General features: G+C 36.5%; 1 protein-coding gene across 5 annotated transcripts in view; it reads right to left on the bottom strand.

Moving 5' to 3' along the window:
• Window positions 1-18,222, bottom strand: part of cntn1b (contactin 1b) — a 28,361-nt gene extending 10,139 nt beyond the window's left edge. Inside the window, exons 1-14 of one of the 5 annotated variants that reach the window (XM_058416553.1) lie at window positions 17,780-18,222; window positions 12,387-12,419; window positions 11,042-11,115; window positions 10,736-10,780; window positions 10,453-10,579; window positions 9,966-10,147; window positions 6,513-6,608; window positions 4,893-5,099; window positions 4,600-4,699; window positions 4,017-4,198; window positions 3,620-3,744; window positions 1,856-1,973; window positions 1,586-1,736; window positions 337-464 (exon numbers count right to left, since the gene is read on the bottom strand). In XM_058416553.1, the coding sequence (XP_058272536.1) occupies window positions 337-464; window positions 1,586-1,736; window positions 1,856-1,973; window positions 3,620-3,744; window positions 4,017-4,198; window positions 4,600-4,699; window positions 4,893-5,099; window positions 6,513-6,608; window positions 9,966-10,147; window positions 10,453-10,579; window positions 10,736-10,780; window positions 11,042-11,093 (1,513 nt within the window). In that variant the 5' untranslated portion in view covers window positions 11,094-11,115; window positions 12,387-12,419; window positions 17,780-18,222. The remainder of the gene's footprint in view (window positions 1-336; window positions 465-1,585; window positions 1,737-1,855; window positions 1,974-3,619; window positions 3,745-4,016; window positions 4,199-4,599; window positions 4,700-4,892; window positions 5,100-6,512; window positions 6,609-9,965; window positions 10,148-10,452; window positions 10,580-10,735; window positions 10,781-11,041; window positions 11,116-12,386; window positions 12,420-17,779) is intronic. The other 4 variants (XM_058416549.1, XM_058416550.1, XM_058416551.1 and 1 more) reach the window with 4 other exon arrangements.
• Between the last annotated feature and the right edge of the window lie 924 nt (window positions 18,223-19,146).

Below are 19,146 nucleotides of genomic sequence, written 5' to 3'. Positions count from 1 at the left end.
GACCATGACTGATAAGAGTGGATTTGAATTCAGTTAGTAAAAATTAGTTTTTGCTTTTCCCATTGCTTTCCTTTTGAGCAAACTCTTTTCAGTTGCACCACTTCTAAGCCCAACTGACTTATAGTACTGGAAAAAAATTTTTTACCTCAACATATCTGATTTTTTAATTAATACCTCAAAATTGCCAGTGTCTCATAAAACATTATGTACAGAAATGTATATTAAACAGACATGTCATTTAGAAAGCTTATTACGTTTCAAGGTACCTTAAATTTCTTGTAATTTCATGTAATCTGAAGACATAAAAGATGCAACTATAGGAACACAATCACTGACCTTTAATAATAAGGGTTCCTGAACTGTTGGCCTTTCCATGGTCATTCTCAGCAAAACATGTGTATAAACCTTCATCAGCCTTAGTCACATTCACAATCTCCAGACTCCCATCACTCCAAATAAACATTCTGTCAGATAAATCAGAGGAGACAGTTATTCATCATGTAATATAATATAATGTGTTAGAATAGAATAGAATAGAATAGAATAGAATAGAATAGAATAGAATAGAATAGAATAGAATTATCTGTAAGAGGACATGGTCTCTATGCAAATAAAATCCATACAAAATATTTTATCAGAAAGATCAGTAAATTGGACACAGATTATGGACATCAGATTCTATTATACAATTAGGAGTTCAGTATTAAATCACTTTAAGCCTTCTGATAGAAGCTCAGTTCTGTCAAAAAAATTACTGACAGTGTTGCATTACAACTTGTGTGTTTTCATAAGCATGAACAAACAAAATGAAATTAATAAGGAAAAAGGACTCCAACAGTTACTAATATTAGTACTTTGACCTCGCAGCTTTGAGTCTTCTACAGTAAGAAATTGTTAGCATTTTTATTTGTGGCTAAAATTTAGTCCATTATTCTTGGACAATCACCTTAATTTCCCAAGGTTATGAGGTTTCCCCTGATGCACCTGCAATTTCAAAATCTTCAGGATTCAGGTCAGGAGGTTTACAAGGCCATGCAGCACCTTCTTGAGTTATTTTGGCTGTACATTTGGGTAATTCTGCTGAAGAGCCTTCTCCCTAATTCAGTTTCTTGGATACTTAGATTAAATTCTCTGCTAACTTGCCCTGGTAACTTGCTCCATTAATGTTTCCCTCATTGAGGTGTATTTCCCCAGTACAATTGGCAAAGAAGAGATATCTAGATATTTCATATTCAATTTAACTTTATTCAATTTTAATTGCATAGTGCTTTTAACAAAAAAATTAATCCCTTATATTATGTTAACTCATTTGCTTACAGCTCCAGTAGAGCTCATGGTGGTTTAATGTTATGTACATTTTTACAAGTACGAAGTGAAGTGAAAAGACATTGTATGTAAACATAAAGTTTAACTAACATAAGTAACAAAACGAAACCAATATAATATGATATACTGTACAGCACTCAATACACTTAAAATAATATCTGCAGTGGTCTGCAGATTAAATAGGCATGTTGAATAGGAACACTGCAGCAAAGTTTATGATTTTGCTTAGGTATATAGAGAAATCTGAAAGTAAACTTACCGAGATGAGTTGGAGATTGTTTCTAAGCCACGTTTCCAAATAAACTTTGGCTTTGGAGCAGCTCGGGGTTTACACTCAATCACCACACGGCCATTTTCAGCCCCCAATAAAATCTTTTTTACTGGGTTGTAAATGAAAGTAGGAGCACAAGCTAGGAAGAGGGTGGAATTAATGAAACATAATTAAATGGCTAATTCTTTAAAATGTTTAAAAAGAAAACACTTGCTGTCTCTATTACAAATGTGAGTGGATGTGTGCAGTACAACTCACAGACCACACGCAGCTCTGCATTAGCATAGATGGTTCCCCAGTTGTTCTCAGCAATGCACTGATACATGCCTGAGTCATCAAAAGTGAGACTGGAGAACTTCAGCTCCCCTTTACCATACTGAAGGAGAAGCAATATAACAATAACTATTCGAAGAATACTAACTTTTGACCTTCATAACAAATTCATAAGTACTGCATAAATCTTTTAATAAAACAATACTGAAAGATTTCTGTAAGACTTATGATAAACTTTTATAAAGTATATATCTTTGTCCACCTTTCATCTTGGTGGTCTATTTGGACTGAAAACTGTAAATCATTCCGATACAACTTAATATATTTTGAACGTATATACAGTGGAATCAGGAAGTGTTTAGACCCCTTTACCTGTTGAACATTCTGTTGTTTTGTGGCTTTGCTTTTGCCAGTTTTACTTAACATAACCATGAAGTGAAATCAGACCCTTTGCTGTGGCACACGATATCGTGGTCAGGTGTATCTTCTTGGCTTTAATCCTTGAGATGTTTATAGCACTCAAATGGTGTCCACCTGTTACAATTTGAATTGATTGGACCTACTTTGTAGAGGAACCCAGCCAAGGTCTAAAAGCATCCACAATTTACACTGCACTCAGAACAAGAAGAAGTCCAAGGAACTGTCTGTGGATCTCTGGCAATTCACAGACCTGGACAAGGATATAAAACAATTACTAAAGATTTGAGTGTTCCCAGGACCAGAGTGACCACAGTAATGGAAGACATTTGGCGCAACTCTGAACCTTCCTAGCGCTAGATGGCTGTCCAAACTGGGCATCTGGAAAAAGGGCCTTGGTCAAGAAGGTAAGAAAGAACCCAATAGTCACTCTTAATGAGTACTATGCAGCGATGGTTGAACCAGGTGAATAAACAACCACCTGTGCAGCCATCCATAAATCAGGGCTTCATGACAGTGGCAAGACTAACATCGCTATTGTACACATGGAAAAGTATTCTCTGGTATGATTGAAATGGAACTCTTGGGCGAAACAGCAATCACTATGTCTGATGAACACAGGCACTGCACATCACCTGGTGTTAGCAGCATAATGCTATGGGGTGCAGCAGGGACAGGGAAACTGGTAACAATTGGACCAGTGTAGCCAAATATATGATAATCCTTCAAGGAAACTTCATACACAGCACAAGCAAACTCAGACTAGGGAGACAAGTCACCTTTCAACATGACAATGATCTTAGGCATACAGCCAAAACAGCACTGGGGTGGAGTAAAGTCTCAGAATGTCCTTGAGTGTCTCAACCAAAGCACAGACTTAAACCCCATCAATCATCTGTGAAAAAACCTAAAGATGGAAGTTCAGACACAGGCTTCAAAGTATTGAATAAAAGGTCTAAAATTTTTGTGAATAAGAAATTTCAGTTTTTGATATTTAATTATTTTTCGATTCAATTTGATTATCTTTATCTTAAGTGTAGAGAGATAGATAAAAATGGCAATTATTTAAACTAAATCAAATCCACAATAAAATCTGAAACAGGTTAAGGGGTCTGAATACTTTCTTAATCCACTCTGTCAGCATATAAATTACTGCAATGGCCTCAAACTATAAATTAGCATTAAACATGTACCGGGAAAAACTGTTATGTCACACTATGTATGCATTATATAAATGCTTTATCGAAAGATTTATGCATCTCATTTGAATGTGTAACATATGCTCTCCAAATAAAGTGTTATCCAAAATTTCACTACAGAAAAAGAACTGACTGAAAAGCCATCCTTTAACCAGCGAATCCAAGGTAATGGCTTCCCAACAGCCGTGCAGGAAAGAGTTAGCTCACTGCCGATATCTTTCTCAGTGTCATTGATATGCTCTGCCCACTCCGGAGCTCCTGGTCAGGAAATCATAGTAAGCAAGAATAAAAATATTCATTAAATATCCATATAATTCATGTTTAAATGGTATTTTTATGTACTCTGCATTATGCTGCACAGTCGCTCATAAAACACTTTAATTTTTGTTTTTAAATTGCAATTGCCCAAAAAACATAAATAAGTCCATAAATGATCATACTGCCTCTCACTAATGCACATTAAAGCTTTAATAAATACAGTTCACATAGATAACAAGGCCTGAACAAGTAAAATAAAGAGTAGTCCTTACCCTCCACATAAAGCCACTGGCGGTACCAGTCCATGCCCTTGACGTTGAGGGCCTCACATTCATAGCTACCCTCGTCCTCGTACTGCACGTTGATGAGGTGTAGCAGAGCACCATTCATGCTTACCTCATAGTTGGGCGGCAGATCTGCATCCAGTTTCCTCCAGCGGATGTGTGGTAGAGGGCTGAGAAGCACACGAACAACCCACCCTGAACACACTGACCTGCCTGTTTTTATTGGACCTTCAGACTAGTAGAAAGATTTAACTGCAAGTAAATATATGGATGATGTGCAATATCTTCACTATGCTGATTTGAGTAAAAGCATGACAGGGTGTATTTAGTAGATATATTGACATGGCACTTGTGAAAAACTTTATGGCTTATGGTTTGGTTGATAAAGTGTAGACTGCATTATTGTCATGCTGTACTCAGTCTGCTAATTCAGCTAAAACCTGATGTCACCTACTCCCTGATAGAGTCCCACCCCACTTAGAAAATAACTACTAATAGCTTTTAATAGCTAGAAAATAATGTTTAAAAAATGAATTTATAAAGTTACACTACATGTGATTTGTTGGCTTACTTTCCCAAAGCAAAACACTCCAGTGTGACGTTTTGCCCGACCAGGGCATATGTCTTCGGAAATCTGACTCGAATGTCTGCAGGATATCGACTAACTTCCTCTGAAAAGATATAGGGAAGATATTAACAATGGATTATCAGAAACTTATCAGAAAATCATAAATGATTTGTTCCACTTACAATGGAAATGCCCTGCATGCATATCACAGGTGCTTTTACTATTCTATTTAAATGAGGGAAATTATTTATCAGAGCTAATACTATTGTTGGCTTTATTTGAATACACAGACTCACTCTGTATCTCTGGCACCAGAGCAAATGGTGTACTGAAGACACTTTTGCCAATGGTAGGGCTGGACACAAAACATGAGTAGTTGCCAATGTCAGAGGCCTCTACTTTAGCAATGTAGAGGTTTCCTGTGGTCTGAGACACAAAGCGCCTCTGATCAGGGATAATAAAGTTGGGAAAATCATTGTAGATCCATCGGTACATCACCTCATCTAAGAAAATACAAGAAGTAAAATACAAGAAACCATTAAGAACACATTACATTAATTATTATGGACTTTTAATGTATTTTAATTGGTTACAATATATATATATATATATATATATATATATATATATATATATATATATATATATATATATATATATATATATATATATTGTAACCAATTAAAATACATTAAAAGTCCATAATAATATAATAATAATTAAAATATATATATATTACTCACAAAAATTAAGGATATTGGGCTTTCAGGTGAAATTTCAGGATGCACCTAAAATGCACTATAACATTTACAGGTGAACTTAATTTGACCTTCTCTACACTTTTGAATGCACATGTCCAACTGTTCAGTGTTTCAGTACTTTTTGTATAACTTGCTGTTCTCTAACAAGGTGCTTAACGGCAAAATTCACAACTGGTGTTTGATCCATGAATCGACCAATACATTTTCTGGTTCCATTAGAATTGGTATTTAAACAGTCCTCTTCATCATGCTGTTCACATTTTGACATCATGAGACCAAGACCACACCTAACAATTGATCAACAGTACCTCACCATTGCGAGGCTTCAAACAGGATGTTCTCAGAGGGAAGTGGCCACTGAGCTTAGAGTGTCACAGAGTGCCATCAGCAGGTTGCGACAGAGATACAGAGAGACTGGAAGAGTCACAGAAAGGCATAGAAGTGGACGTCCTTTGGCCACATCTCACGTTGATGACCGCTTCATTGTGAACAGTGCCCTGTGGAACCGGATGATGAATGCCACTCAACTCCAGGCACATTTAAGGGAGGTGAGAGGAACCCAAGTGTCACGTCAGACCATTCGAATCCGTTTACATCAGCGTGGTCTGCGTGCTAGATGACCTGCAAGGGTACCTGACCACACCACCAGGCACAGGCGTCGGGCCAGGGAGCATTTACGCTGGACGAGGGACCAGTGGACCTCAGTGCTGTTCTCTGATGAAAGTCGATTCACACTGAGCAAAAATGACAGCCACCAACGATGTCAAGGGCACATGATTGATGGTCAAGGACACATGACAATTTATTGAGACATTGAGATTTTTTGTTGTGGTATACCCACCACTGTTGGCTTTTGTTTCAATAAATTGTTTGAGATGAAGAAATCACCATTGCATGCTTCTACTTAAATGCCCTACTTTCATGATATAATATCACTGTAGTGTGAACTTTTTACATTTTCCATAAATTTCACCCAAAAGCCAAATATCCTTAACTATTTGTGAGTAGTGTATATATATATATATATACAAGTAAATCACTGCTCGTATGTCTTTTTTGTATCAGGATAATGGTACAAGATTAAACGTGCTGAATATGTATTGTTTGTGGTAAAGCAGTTATAATAAACACTGGGTAGTAAAGAAAACCTCTTACTTGGGTAGCGAGAGGGTGGATCACACAGGAGAACAACCCCCTGTCCTTCTTTAACTGACACAGTCTCTCTCTCATCAGTAGGAAATTGGTTCAGATCTTAAAAGAAAAGAATAAAATTACCCAGATTGTCCATTGTGAGGCCACTGTATGTTTTTGCACACAGAAAAAAGCATTTCTCTGGTACAATAAAGTTGACAGTGAAAATTTTCTCTTTATTCTTTTCTAAACCATAAACTTAGCCATTTGGACCATTTGTCCCCAACCAAAGATCATTTGTATAATATGGAAAACCTATTTTTCCAACTTGTTATAGAATTGTTGTCTTCATAGTTTTGAAGTCACATTACTCAGCAAAGTCTGAAACTCAAAAGACATGCTGAGATTTATAAACAGACTACCACATGTCAATAATTCACTGCACTGGAAATTTTAGCCTCAATCTGTTACCTCCAAGGTATTGATAGATATATAAAGTTGGTTATCATCTATGTACTGGTGATAGCAAATGTTAGGCTTGTGCATTATGCCAGGAAGTGGAAGCATGTAGAAGCAACATAGCAACATGGGCACAAAGATATGATCTAAATTAGTTGAAGTCTCAGCCAGTGAGGGATACCCAGTTTAACAGTTCATCATGCAGAATTTCTTTAGACTGGACACTATTTTTCAATAACTTTGCCAAGAAATGGAGAGGTAGAGATAGTGGGTCTGTAATTTCAACAACAGTCTGACAAGAGCTGAGAAATTCCCTGTTCTAGTATTAACTGTGAATGTTTAATGTTCCAAGCCAATCACTTCCAAACAGGAGATATTAATATAGCTGAATAGTGGCAGCACAGTCAGTCCAGTGGTGTGAGTGCTAGCTATGTTCTTCCTTATTTCAACAATTGTGTTACTAAAAACTTTACATGTGGTAGCTGAGAGAAATTCAGATAAAATTTACCTAGCTGGTTTACAGTCGCACAGAGAGACTTTGTATTTTTAACGAGTATTATTCAAGTTTTTCACTTCATTTTTTTCAGTTATGTTTTATTAACTGCCAGCTTTCTTTCTCAAGTCTCTGCTCTTCTGCAGTTTGGATTCAGCCTTAAGATGGAGGAACAGGCTTTTATTTTTGCCTGAAAGGACCTTGGCTTTTTGTGGTGCAACAGTATCAATACTTTTGGTAACCCTGGGGTTTACAAAAAGTAAAAGAGGGTTTACAACCTCCACTAATAAGGGCATAGAGAAATGAAGAAATGAATACAAGTCTGGATTAAGGTATGCACGTGGGACCTGACACATCAGATATCAGATCTTACATCAGATCTGTTTGCAGATTAAGGCTGGATGAACCAGGCTGCATCAAGGGGATGAGGTCATTTGTTTGCTCTAAAAGGCCAGCTGAAGGTAACAATCATCTTAAGTGTTTAAATACTTTATGAACCAATGGAATATATCCTGTGTCCAGGATAAATAAGAGTTACAAGATGCATAACACTCCAAATCTTGCTCTATACAATACAATAGCAAGGGAACAAGTGAGTGGTATTTATGTATTTAATCACAATGTAGCATGCCCTGTTCTTAACTCCTTTACTGTTAGTGGAAAGCAGGTCATTCTGATCATTTCATCGCATTAATACACAATATTTGTTCCAAAGTAATTGAATTGAGATTTTACACATGATGACTACAGAAAAGCCACCTCTTTATTTAACCATACAATAAACTAGTGCTGCAAAAAAGGTTTAAATACTTGATTATTTGTGTGAATTTAATGACAAATAATCACTTAATTTCCTTAAATGTGACTTGTAAATGAAAGCAGTTTTTCAAAGCAGTAACAAATCATAAACATCATTGTTAATTGTTTTAATTAATATAATTATTCCAAAAAAAGTTCAGCAATATAGTGGGAGAAACAACTTAACATTGAACATCTTGTTACTTTCCTGAATTTCTCCTCTCCCCTATCTCTAACATTTATTTCAACACCTGGTCTAAATAACACCTGATTTTTAATAAGAAATCTGATCAGGAATTTATTTTAAATAATCCACAAAACTTAAACTTTGTGGATTTAAACGTATCTTTCTCACTGACTCTTTAAACCTCTTTGTCTAAATCACACAGACATTCATCATTATTAATCTTAATGATGTCAAATTCAATGTCAAATCTGACTCAAATTTTAGAATTGAAAACTTAATTTACTGCATTAAGTGCTACACATATTTCACTACATCAACATAAATGCCTTTTGTGGAAAGACTCATAAATGTGTGCTTTATCTGTCTAAAACTTATTGTGCATGCTAAATGATAAGGCAAATCCAAAAAATGACTCCATGATGGCAAGAACAGTGACCAAAAAAGTAACGAATACAAAATGGAAGTGCACATTCCTCATTTCACAGCATACCATTAACTAAGATCTTCTGCAAATCTAAATCCTGTAGAGAAATGTGCCACTGCTGTGCCACAGCCTGATACACTATCACAGCACTATCAAAGAACATATTAGTCATTAAATGCAATATATAAGATCATATAGTCAGATTATACTTTGACTGCACTGTGAGGAAAAAAAATTCCTGAATATTGTTTCTGTATTTGTTCCGCATGTACCTGCAGGCTTGTCTATTAGAATTCATCAACTACAATTCAAAACAAACCTGATTTGTCATTTTTCCGTAGTAACTTGGCAGGTCTTAGGATTCAGTTCCATTACAGAAGTGAAAAAGCTGGGATTGTTAAAATACACCTGGCTTATTGAGTTAACTCAGTTCATGGAAAACTCCCAGGCAGGAAACGGTCTGGACCACCTCAGTAAAACACAACCAGAGATAGCAACCCGAATGGATAACCTGTGTATGCCAGTCAATATACAAGCTCTTGTAAAAGTATTGAGAAGTCGTTCATTCAACAAATAAGTGTGAGTGTAATATTAATGCACACCACAAATGTTTTATTCTTGTAACACTTTTGTAACACAGAGAAGACAATAACAGCAGGAAACATCTGAGTCTCTGATAATTAGGGTGCATCTCAAACCATACACTACCAGACTGAATAGTACACAGTACACCAACAGTGTTAATATTTATTCTGTAATATGTGGTTTATATCTCATTAATTGTGTATTTCTTGTCTCTTAAATATATTGGATGAATCTTTGCATATACAGTATGATGAGGTCTTTCATATTGTCTTTGCAAATAAAGACCATGCTGAAATACCTGTGGATTTCATTTCATCTAACACTTTAATGGCATCAAAAAACATACATTTGTTTGCATGTTCCAGTGACTCTGAGCTGTTCAGAGAGCCAGGTGGACTTCATTACCCCTAGAGGTAGATGGGTTAAATTAAGCAGTGCTTTAGGGAGGTAGGGGGATGGTCCATTTTTTGTTTTTAAATAGATTTTTGACATAAATTAACATGTAAAAATTTGATAAAAGCCATCACTTACAACCAAACCTCACAATGGCCTCCTTACTGACGACTGTGCCGTAAACATTCTTGGCCGCACATACGTATTTTCCAGCATGCTTGTTCTTGTCTGGATGTGTGATTACCAGGTTTCCACCCACTAAACTGTAGTGTTCATCCGGCTGCTCCAGCAGCTTAATCTCCCAGTTATTATGCCACCATCTGCAAGGAAATAGTAATAGTAAATAGTAAAATAGTAAACTTAATCCTATATATGGTAATAGAAGACCTATAATTTTCATATTCTGTAATATCTGACATAGTTTTTCTCAATACTTGCCTATACATTGTCTGTATAATATATTCAGATATTTATTTAAAATATTCATTAGATTCAGGAACAAGCTTGATTTAGTGACATTCTTGTAGTCAAAACCATGAAATAAGTGAAAACAGTCATTTTCATTAATAAGACTATAGACACAAAGAGTTACGAGTTAAACAGCTCAGTAGAAAGCAGGCATTACTTGACAGTGGCTGGTGGATTGGCTCGCACTCTGCAGTTCATGGAGATTTTGGGCTCAGGAGAATCCTCAGCATATACTGTGTCTAAAGGTTCCTCCTCAAATATGGGTCCAAAACCTGTGGCCTCCTCTGAAACACAAATACACATGTTTACAATAAAATTATCCAATCAGTAGAAATGAGTTGCACTTATATACACTTATGTTGCCCTCTGTAACAAAGGCAGATTCTATGAATATATTTGTCTAACATTATTTTTTTTAAAGAAAAACAGATGTGACTTACTGTCAAAGATTCTGGGCTCAAACAACCTAGGCTTGATGGCATCTACTTAAAAAGTGAAGATTTTATTATTAATACAGTGCACATACACACATAGTGGATTTATTATATAGATTTATTGATTCATTGATTTATTATTAATACAGTGCACATACACACATAGTGGATTTATTATATAGATTTATTGATTTATTTATTTATTATTAATACAGTGCACATACACACATAGTGGATTTATTATATAGATTTATTGATTTATTTATTTATTATTAATACAGTGCACATACACACATAGTGGATTATACACACCTGCTGAAAAGAGCAAAGAGAAACAACTCAGCAACACAAGTGAGGTCACCATCGTGATGCCTCAACTGACGGTCCTGAGGATGTTAAAAAGGAGAATGCATCCTATTAATATGAGCTGGACAAAAAATCCCATAATTAAAATGTCATTCATGTTTGCATTCGTTATAATATATAAAGGTGCCTGAATTACCATGAGATATAATATTTCACTATGATCTTAATCTACAGTCTAAAGGATATTACAGTAACCAAGACAATAGTTTTCAGTCTTCTCTGCAACATACTGATTATAAGATTTCTTAAATACAATGTGTTTGTTTAGAAATGAAGTGAAATGAATCAGTGGAGTTTACTATATTGGGTGGGTGGAGTCTGTAAGAGTGAGTGTCATTAACTTCCACTGCTGTATTTTTCGCTTGCACATTTTGACTAGACTGTTAACACACTGGGATTATTAACACACTAGCAAGAAAGTGAGTTCATGGTGATTCATTCATTTTTCAGTGCACAATATTGGCAGGTAGCTAAAATCTGTGCATACACAAGGATACATCTAATCAGGCATCCATGAATTAAAGTGTCATTTTCTTTCTCTATTGTTACATAGCCAATAACAAAAACAAGCAAAAATATTATTTATAATAATACAATACATACAGTGATTTTAATTATGCACTTAAACAGAGAAAAACAAGTTGGACAATTAAATAAATAAATAAATAAATAAATAAATAAATAAATAAATAAATAGACCACAACCAGTCCATGTACGCTATATGGTTTTGTGCACCCTTGGCCATCATACCCATATGTGGTTCTTCCCCTAACTGATGCCTCAAAGGTTGAAGCACACAATTGTACAGAATGTCTCTGTATACTGTAACATTACATTTTCCCTTCACTGGAACTTAAGAGACTCAAAGCCCCTGAGCCCCATGAAGACATGGTGTGTTAAGGTTGGAGTGGAAAAACTGCACAGAGCCCTGACTCTGACTCAACCCCACTGAACACCTTTGGGATGAACTGGAACACCGACTGAACCCCAGACCTCCTCACTCTTACAGCATCAGTGTCTGATCTCACTAATGCTCTTGTAGCTGAATGATCACTAATCCCCACAGACACACTCCAACATCTAGTGGACTTCTCAGAATACTGGAGCTCATTATAACAGCAAACACATGGGGAGTAAATCTGGGAATAAATCTGGAATAAGATATTCAAAAAGCAGATACAGGTGTGATGGTCAGGTGTCCACATACTTTTTTAGCCATATAGTGTACTAAGCATTTGTGCAAGACTCTATGGCTACATGATTTGAATTTATAAATATTGGTTTACTTACGTGCTGTATTTATTCAGAATGCAGCATAAATAACTGCAAAAACAAAAACAGGGCTGTATTGAGAGCTGGCAAGTCCAAAAGTTACATCAATTTATTATGTGGAGAAATCAGGTTAAGCACAAGATTCTTTTTAAGTAATGTGGATGATTTAATTTTTTACTTTCCTTAATTTGTTAATCAATTATCTATTAGCTAATTCTTCAACATAAATCAATCCTTCATTATAATCTAAAGTCACACATTTTTCTCGGCAGTCAAAAGTCTTCCACATCTACTACTTCTTATTAGGCTTGTGTGAGTTTGAGGATGTAGGAAGATATCACCAAAGGCCTGATTTAAGGAGTAGAGTTAAGGCACCTGCTCCTGAGGGATGGGAAAGGCCTGGAAACTAAAACTAAAGCCATTTTCATGTTCCTGATGTTCTGTTAGATTTTTACTGTATTGTACTTCCTTTAATGCTAATTATATCATCATTTAGGAAAATGTCATGTTAATTTTACTTCCTTCCTCTATGTCCTGCACCACTCTAGAGTTAACTGTGTCTCTCTAAGTCTAACTTTATACTTGTAATATTTTTCCCAAAGAAGTAGCAGGGAGGTGTTTATCAATAACATGTAAATGACCATTTTCAAACATAAGCACTTGCCTTTGAGACCCTTAAAAATCAAAGATTTTCATAAGCTTCATGGTATGCAAAAAACTTCACACCAATTTTGTGTGCTGCTGTGAGCTGCTCTAACACATTCAGCTTATTCAGCTGGATCAGAGCTACACAGATGTCTACCAAAATCCCTCACTCAGAAAATATTTAAGGCATGATTACAAAGTCATAGCAGAATCCTATCAGTTCACCATAGCTCACCACTGGAGTTTACATTCATTAATGCCTGTTTCTCTATATCATGTCTCACCACTCAGATGGAAAGCCCTAAAGTCCTGGCAGAGGTGTTTAAAAGCCAAAGCCTCAATAGCCTTCACACCACATATGATTGTGCCATAGATATCCTGCCTTGAAGACAATAACAGCAGTGCTTTATCCATGAAGTCACTTATTTTGTTTGGGCTTCAGACAGTTTCTGTCGATTAACCATTTGGGGAAGTGGTTTGCTTAGTGGTTAAGGTGTTGGCCTATTGATTGGAAAGTTGTGGGTTCAAATCCTAGGTCCACCAGTGCTAGGCCCCTGAGCAAAGCCCATAACCTTCAACTGCTCAGTTGTAGAAAATGAGATAGGGCGTCTGCCTGAAATGTAAATGTGAACCATTCATGCAGTGCATTTTAGAGAGCTAAAAATGCATAAAAGAAATCCCAAAGCAGTTTACATCTATGTATAAATTTAGGTGCAATTATGGCCATTTGTATGGCATGAACCCTACTGGCACATTTAAACATAAGTTAAGCTAAAATAAAAATAATCAAATGAAATACATGAAAAAATCCAAAATTTTGTTAACTGTAGTGATGTGAGACTTGTTTCAGTGTGTATTAGGTATGGGGATGAGAGGTGAGTCTAAAAAGAGGGAATTTGTGATCTCTGTGAGTATAAAATAAAGTGGTGTTGTACATTGGAAGCATCGATGAGGGTTACATTTCAAACCAGTCTTGCACTGTAAAACTGCTGCCCCCTTTCACAAGCCACTTTCTGTACAATTAAGCCTCTGTGAGCACACTTGTGGCACTTCCTATTAACACAGAACCTCTTCCCACCCAATGGCTCAGAATGTCACAAAAACAGATAGGATTTTTTCTTTCTAGGTAAAAACACAGAACATGCTTTCAGAGAAAATTAGCTCCTACCCTTCAAACTTAGGCTACGGTCCAGCAAATTAAAAGAGCTATGCTTCCATACTACTCATTTTTGCTTGTCTTGAAAACTGTATACTCCTCTCTAGGGTTTCTGTGTTTGCAGGCCCAAAGAATGACTAAGAATGGTATTCTGGTATGTAGGTTAAATTCCTATAGATGCCACTGGCAACTGTGTCAACCAGAGCTAGCATCAACCCGGAATCAGACTAATTCCACAATCAACCTCATCACAGAGGGGTGTTGACCACTTCACTGGCAGATCCAAATCCAGGGCATTTGCATGTAGAGACTGTATCCATCTGTATATTCTATCCATCTCTATCCAAATCAACACAGATCGCTGGCATTTTGATTGGCTATTATGGCTCAATTATAACCTTTTGCCTTAGGCTTCAGGCTTGTAAAGACTAATTCAGCTTGTCAGAGGATTCTTGATGACTGTGAATTAACCAATTGAACTCATTCAGACTGTTAGGTTTGTTAATTCTACTCCATGACTCCGATCGTACATTGACATTCATGACCTCTTCCTGCATATGGATTAGCTTTCAGATGAGCCTTATCTGATGCTAGGCCATCCATCCATTTTGAAACAGACTCCACTAAAGAAATATTGCACTAAGGGGAAAAAAACAGAATATACTGTAAATAGGGTATGATGGTCAGTGTTTGGAAACTTGGTTTCATTTAGTAAAGCACAAAACTCATCCAGTTTAAGGGAGTTCTGCTTCAAGACACTGAAGATCTATCAGTTCCCACTGCAACTCTTGTGGAACTGTTTCTAGTGACAGGGACATGACACAAGCTGAAACGACTTCTCGATATTTTCAAAATCAGAGAATTGATGGCAGAATTCTCCATGCAGTGATTTGCTGTATTTCTTCACATGTTGAGGGGCCTCTTTTAGCATCGCTAGTGTGGGGAAATAAGCAAAATGAGTTGTTTGAAATTTGTCTTGAAAATAAAGTCAATTTGGCTTTAAAGGCTTTCACATTTGTATACAGTTCATGCACAAATCACTCTTTACCTTATTGCTTCATATTCAGCTCATTCATGTGTGGCAGTATACACCCTGACATTCAAGTCCAGTCCCCGTGTTGTCTTGTTTCTTGGCAAATAAGACATACAGCCTTTGATCAGACTTTGGTAAAGAAAAATATTTTGCTGTCCACTTCTTATTAAAAACTCGGCCACTTACTGTGGACTTTCCTTTTCTTTGGCCTACTCGTTGTTAAACTAAGGCTCAATGCAATAGCAAATGTGAAGAATGAATATCTGTGTGCAGAGACGATAGACTCGGATTTAGCAAATTTCGGGAGTGTTTGTAGTGCGCCATCTAGTGGACTCAACTGGAATGCAGGGTATTGGAGGAAAAAATCGAAAATAATGCTGTCCTCAGGACGTTTTTGTAAATACTCGACAGGCTGGATTAAACAGTCTAATGAGCTGTATGTGGCCCACGGGTCATAGTTTGCCCACCACTGCCTTAGACAAACAAAAGATTTTCATTGTATATCTACATTTAAGAAACAAAATCACAGTTCATAGTTGATTAAGAAGCCCACATTCATAGGTCTATCAAATGAATCTGCATGTAACCATACTCCATAAACTGTGCTTGCACAGGTGAATTGTTATTGCATTCATTAAGTTCATTCCACCACTTGCTTTTCCTGTCATATACACTGCCTCATGCAAATGCCTCTTCACTTGAAGTCTGCCACTTTGGCTTTACGGTTTCACTGACGTTTGGTGGTCTTGAATCCGACCATAATTACATATGTTCCTGATATTCCAGCAAGTGTATGGTCTGTTGATTTACGTTGGATTTTTTAAAGCCATAAAACTTCCAAACAAACTTCCCTCTTTTTTTCTCCTTTGTTTTCATGTGTCACCATTTGCTTTTCACTTCTTTTAACACATTAATCTAATTCTTAATGAGCTGTGTCTGGAATGGGTTGTACACTTTGTAGGTGATCAAAATATGCAGTATTAAGAAAATCTGATACTTTTCCAAATGCAGTGGAAAATTTTGAACCTGCATGACTTCTGCCAACTTTTGCACAAAAAAATTATCTGCACTTTCAAATGTAACATCAAATGTAACGTTGCATAAAACTGTAAATTATTCACATAATTTGAATTTGAATAATTCACATAAAGGCAAAAAGTGGGTTGTGGTGGTGAAGTCGGAAGCAATATGACCACAGGATTATATAATATTATATATTAAAAAGTGCATATATTTTGATGTGTGTGTGTGTGTGAGAGAGAGAGAGAGAGAGAGAGAGAGAGAGCTGTCTGAAATGTCTATAGAAATAAATAAATGTGTGCATTAAATGTGCAGAATGTTTGTCATAAATAGTTTCTGGATGGTGGACGCTCTGGCTACAGTAATGTCAGAAAGTGTTTTTCAGGCTCATAATGACTTGGGAGTTTATCTCCTTGTTCAACTCTAACTGAATAGCAACTAAATACAAACCTTGGTCAGCGTCTGTCAGCTGGCATACAACACTGAGCTCTAAACTAGCCAAAGTGCCAAGAGTGGGACTGGCTAGTGATGTGCCATTCATGGCATGCTACTGAATTCTCTCTTTAATACAGCACTGATCAGCACAGAATTCACTAGGTCAGAGTTTTGCATGCCAATCACAACAAAAAGAAATGGAGCTGGTCCATCTGTTTAACACTGCTATGGATGAAATCTACACATAACAGTTTGATCTGGATATGTTGGTGATTATGTGAACAATTCTGCTTGCATAGCTGCTGAATGTGTGCATGTACCTGTGGCAAAAGTCAAAGTATATTTGTGCCCTTAAAAGAAACCATATAGGCTATAACTGCATTAGCATGCAGCATTGTTCTGAACTCCTTCAGCAGTGTGAAAGTGTGGGCTTTATGATGCAAACTTAAGAGTGCTAATGTTTAAAACAAAACAGAAAATAAGTCTGCTCCCAGATTGGTCTTTTACATAATATTCATGATCACATTTTCAGAGTTGTATTAATACACTAAACATATGTTTCCATTAAGAGGAGTAGTTTATATTTGTTACGTTATACACAACTGTGTGTTGCTTTTCTCTGACACCTTTGGCTTTCCATGGTCCTAGATCTTTCCTTCCTCCTGTTTCCACCAGTAGCTGACTGAAATAAGGGAGCACTGGAACATAAATTCCAGGCTTTGTGACTGTCATCGTGATATTTGAGAATTTCTACAACACTACAATACTTTCTGTGCATTAAGTAGCTTTTATTCATATGGAGGTCAAACTAAACAACAAACTTACTAGCATCATCAGACACATAATGATATTAGATCGGAAAGCCAATAAAATATTCTGTATTAAGTTTATAGAACAACAATAGAAGTGGATCGAATTAGATTAGTTTAGAGGCGTAAAGAGCCCAAACCCAGCCCAACCCATCCTCCCTGAGCATCAGCCGGGATGTGCTTTCCTGCATTGCGGCACTCTGACTACTTATCTCTCAAGCTTTTTTACGTTAATTAAAATGATTTCTAATCATTTCCATCCAGACATCATGCTATGCGACACATGTATAATCGTTACAAGAAAAAACCCTACCTGCACCACACGCTTTAACGCCGCAAAAATGGTCCATAAACCCACCTGGGTCAGGAGGAGGGATGCTGCTACATCTCTTGACAGCTGAGCCGACTGAAAGACTGGGATGCGCAAGAGCTAGCTGTGGGAGAATGAAGAGTATTATCCTGTAATAATAATAATAATACAGCGGCCTTGTCCCAAATGCGCCCTAAACACCGCAGTCCTCTTCCAAATCCGCACTTTGCTGACGTCACCGAGATGCGGTCCTATAGAACAGCGCGGTCATCGGGACAGCCCAGAGATGGCCAGGAGCTCACAACCTTGTTTCACGTGCTGTTTTCAGAATATATGCTGCACAGATATGATTTTATTTTGCTGAACTAAATTAACTATACACTAGGGCAGAAAACACTCCCGTGTTACTTTACAGTATTAGAGGTACATTATCACACACAGATGCTCCATCTATCTGCAGGCTGAAAGTCATCACAGAGAGCATAGAGAGGCTGCATCCACACTGAGTCGCTGTCAGAGTAAAAACGCTGGACACACACATCTCCATCACTCATTTCATCCATTATCTAAACCTTAAAGTCTAATAAATCGCCAGAATATCAACACATATAAAGCTGGAGGTGTGTAGAAAAAGCTCTTGCTCTTCATGAAGGTGTTTCTAAAACTTTACCTTTTGATGATGAAGAGAAGCACATCCATGAAGAGTTTAATAGTGCATGCACTCAGCCATGTCCGAGATACAGCTTCCGGTTTCATTTAGAAAAGTCTTAGACACATGCAAAGAAATGCTATTAAAAATACTATTTGATACAAAATATTATGGAGATTAATAAACAAGATTATACTAAATAAAGTCAATAATGTATTATTTGTAATATATATATATATATATATATATATATATATATATATATATATATATATTTTTTTTTTTTTTCTTTTCTTTTTTTTTCCCTTTTAATTTTAAAGTCATCAGCATTTTTGTGACCCCAAGCATCTGGGAATCTGCCACAGGCCCTTAACATTAAACATCACAACTGCTTCTTTTTCACAGATGAATTTTTAATAAAACCTAGAAGCCTTCATTTATGCTTTATGTTTATTTATTTATTTATTTATTTGTTTGTTTATTTACTTTAACGATCCAGTTTGGGCCTAACCGTGTCCATGATAACCTCAGATTCCTGTTTTTGACTGTTAGGAGTGGAACCTGATGTGATCTGCTGTTGTAGCTAATCCACCTCATGTTTTGTACTGAGATGCTTTTCACGATTGTAAAAAAGTTCAACTTCACTCCTATCACTGAGGCCATCGAGTTCATGACCTCTGTAGTTTTTTTTTTCACAGAAACAAATTACTTGTGAATATTG

This window comes from Hemibagrus wyckioides, linkage group LG19, assembly GCF_019097595.1.
Source record: "Hemibagrus wyckioides isolate EC202008001 linkage group LG19, SWU_Hwy_1.0, whole genome shotgun sequence".
Taxonomy (NCBI): domain Eukaryota; kingdom Metazoa; phylum Chordata; class Actinopteri; order Siluriformes; family Bagridae; genus Hemibagrus; species Hemibagrus wyckioides.
Note: the sequence above shows the minus strand (reverse complement) of the source record. Positions and strands in the feature narration are given on the sequence as shown.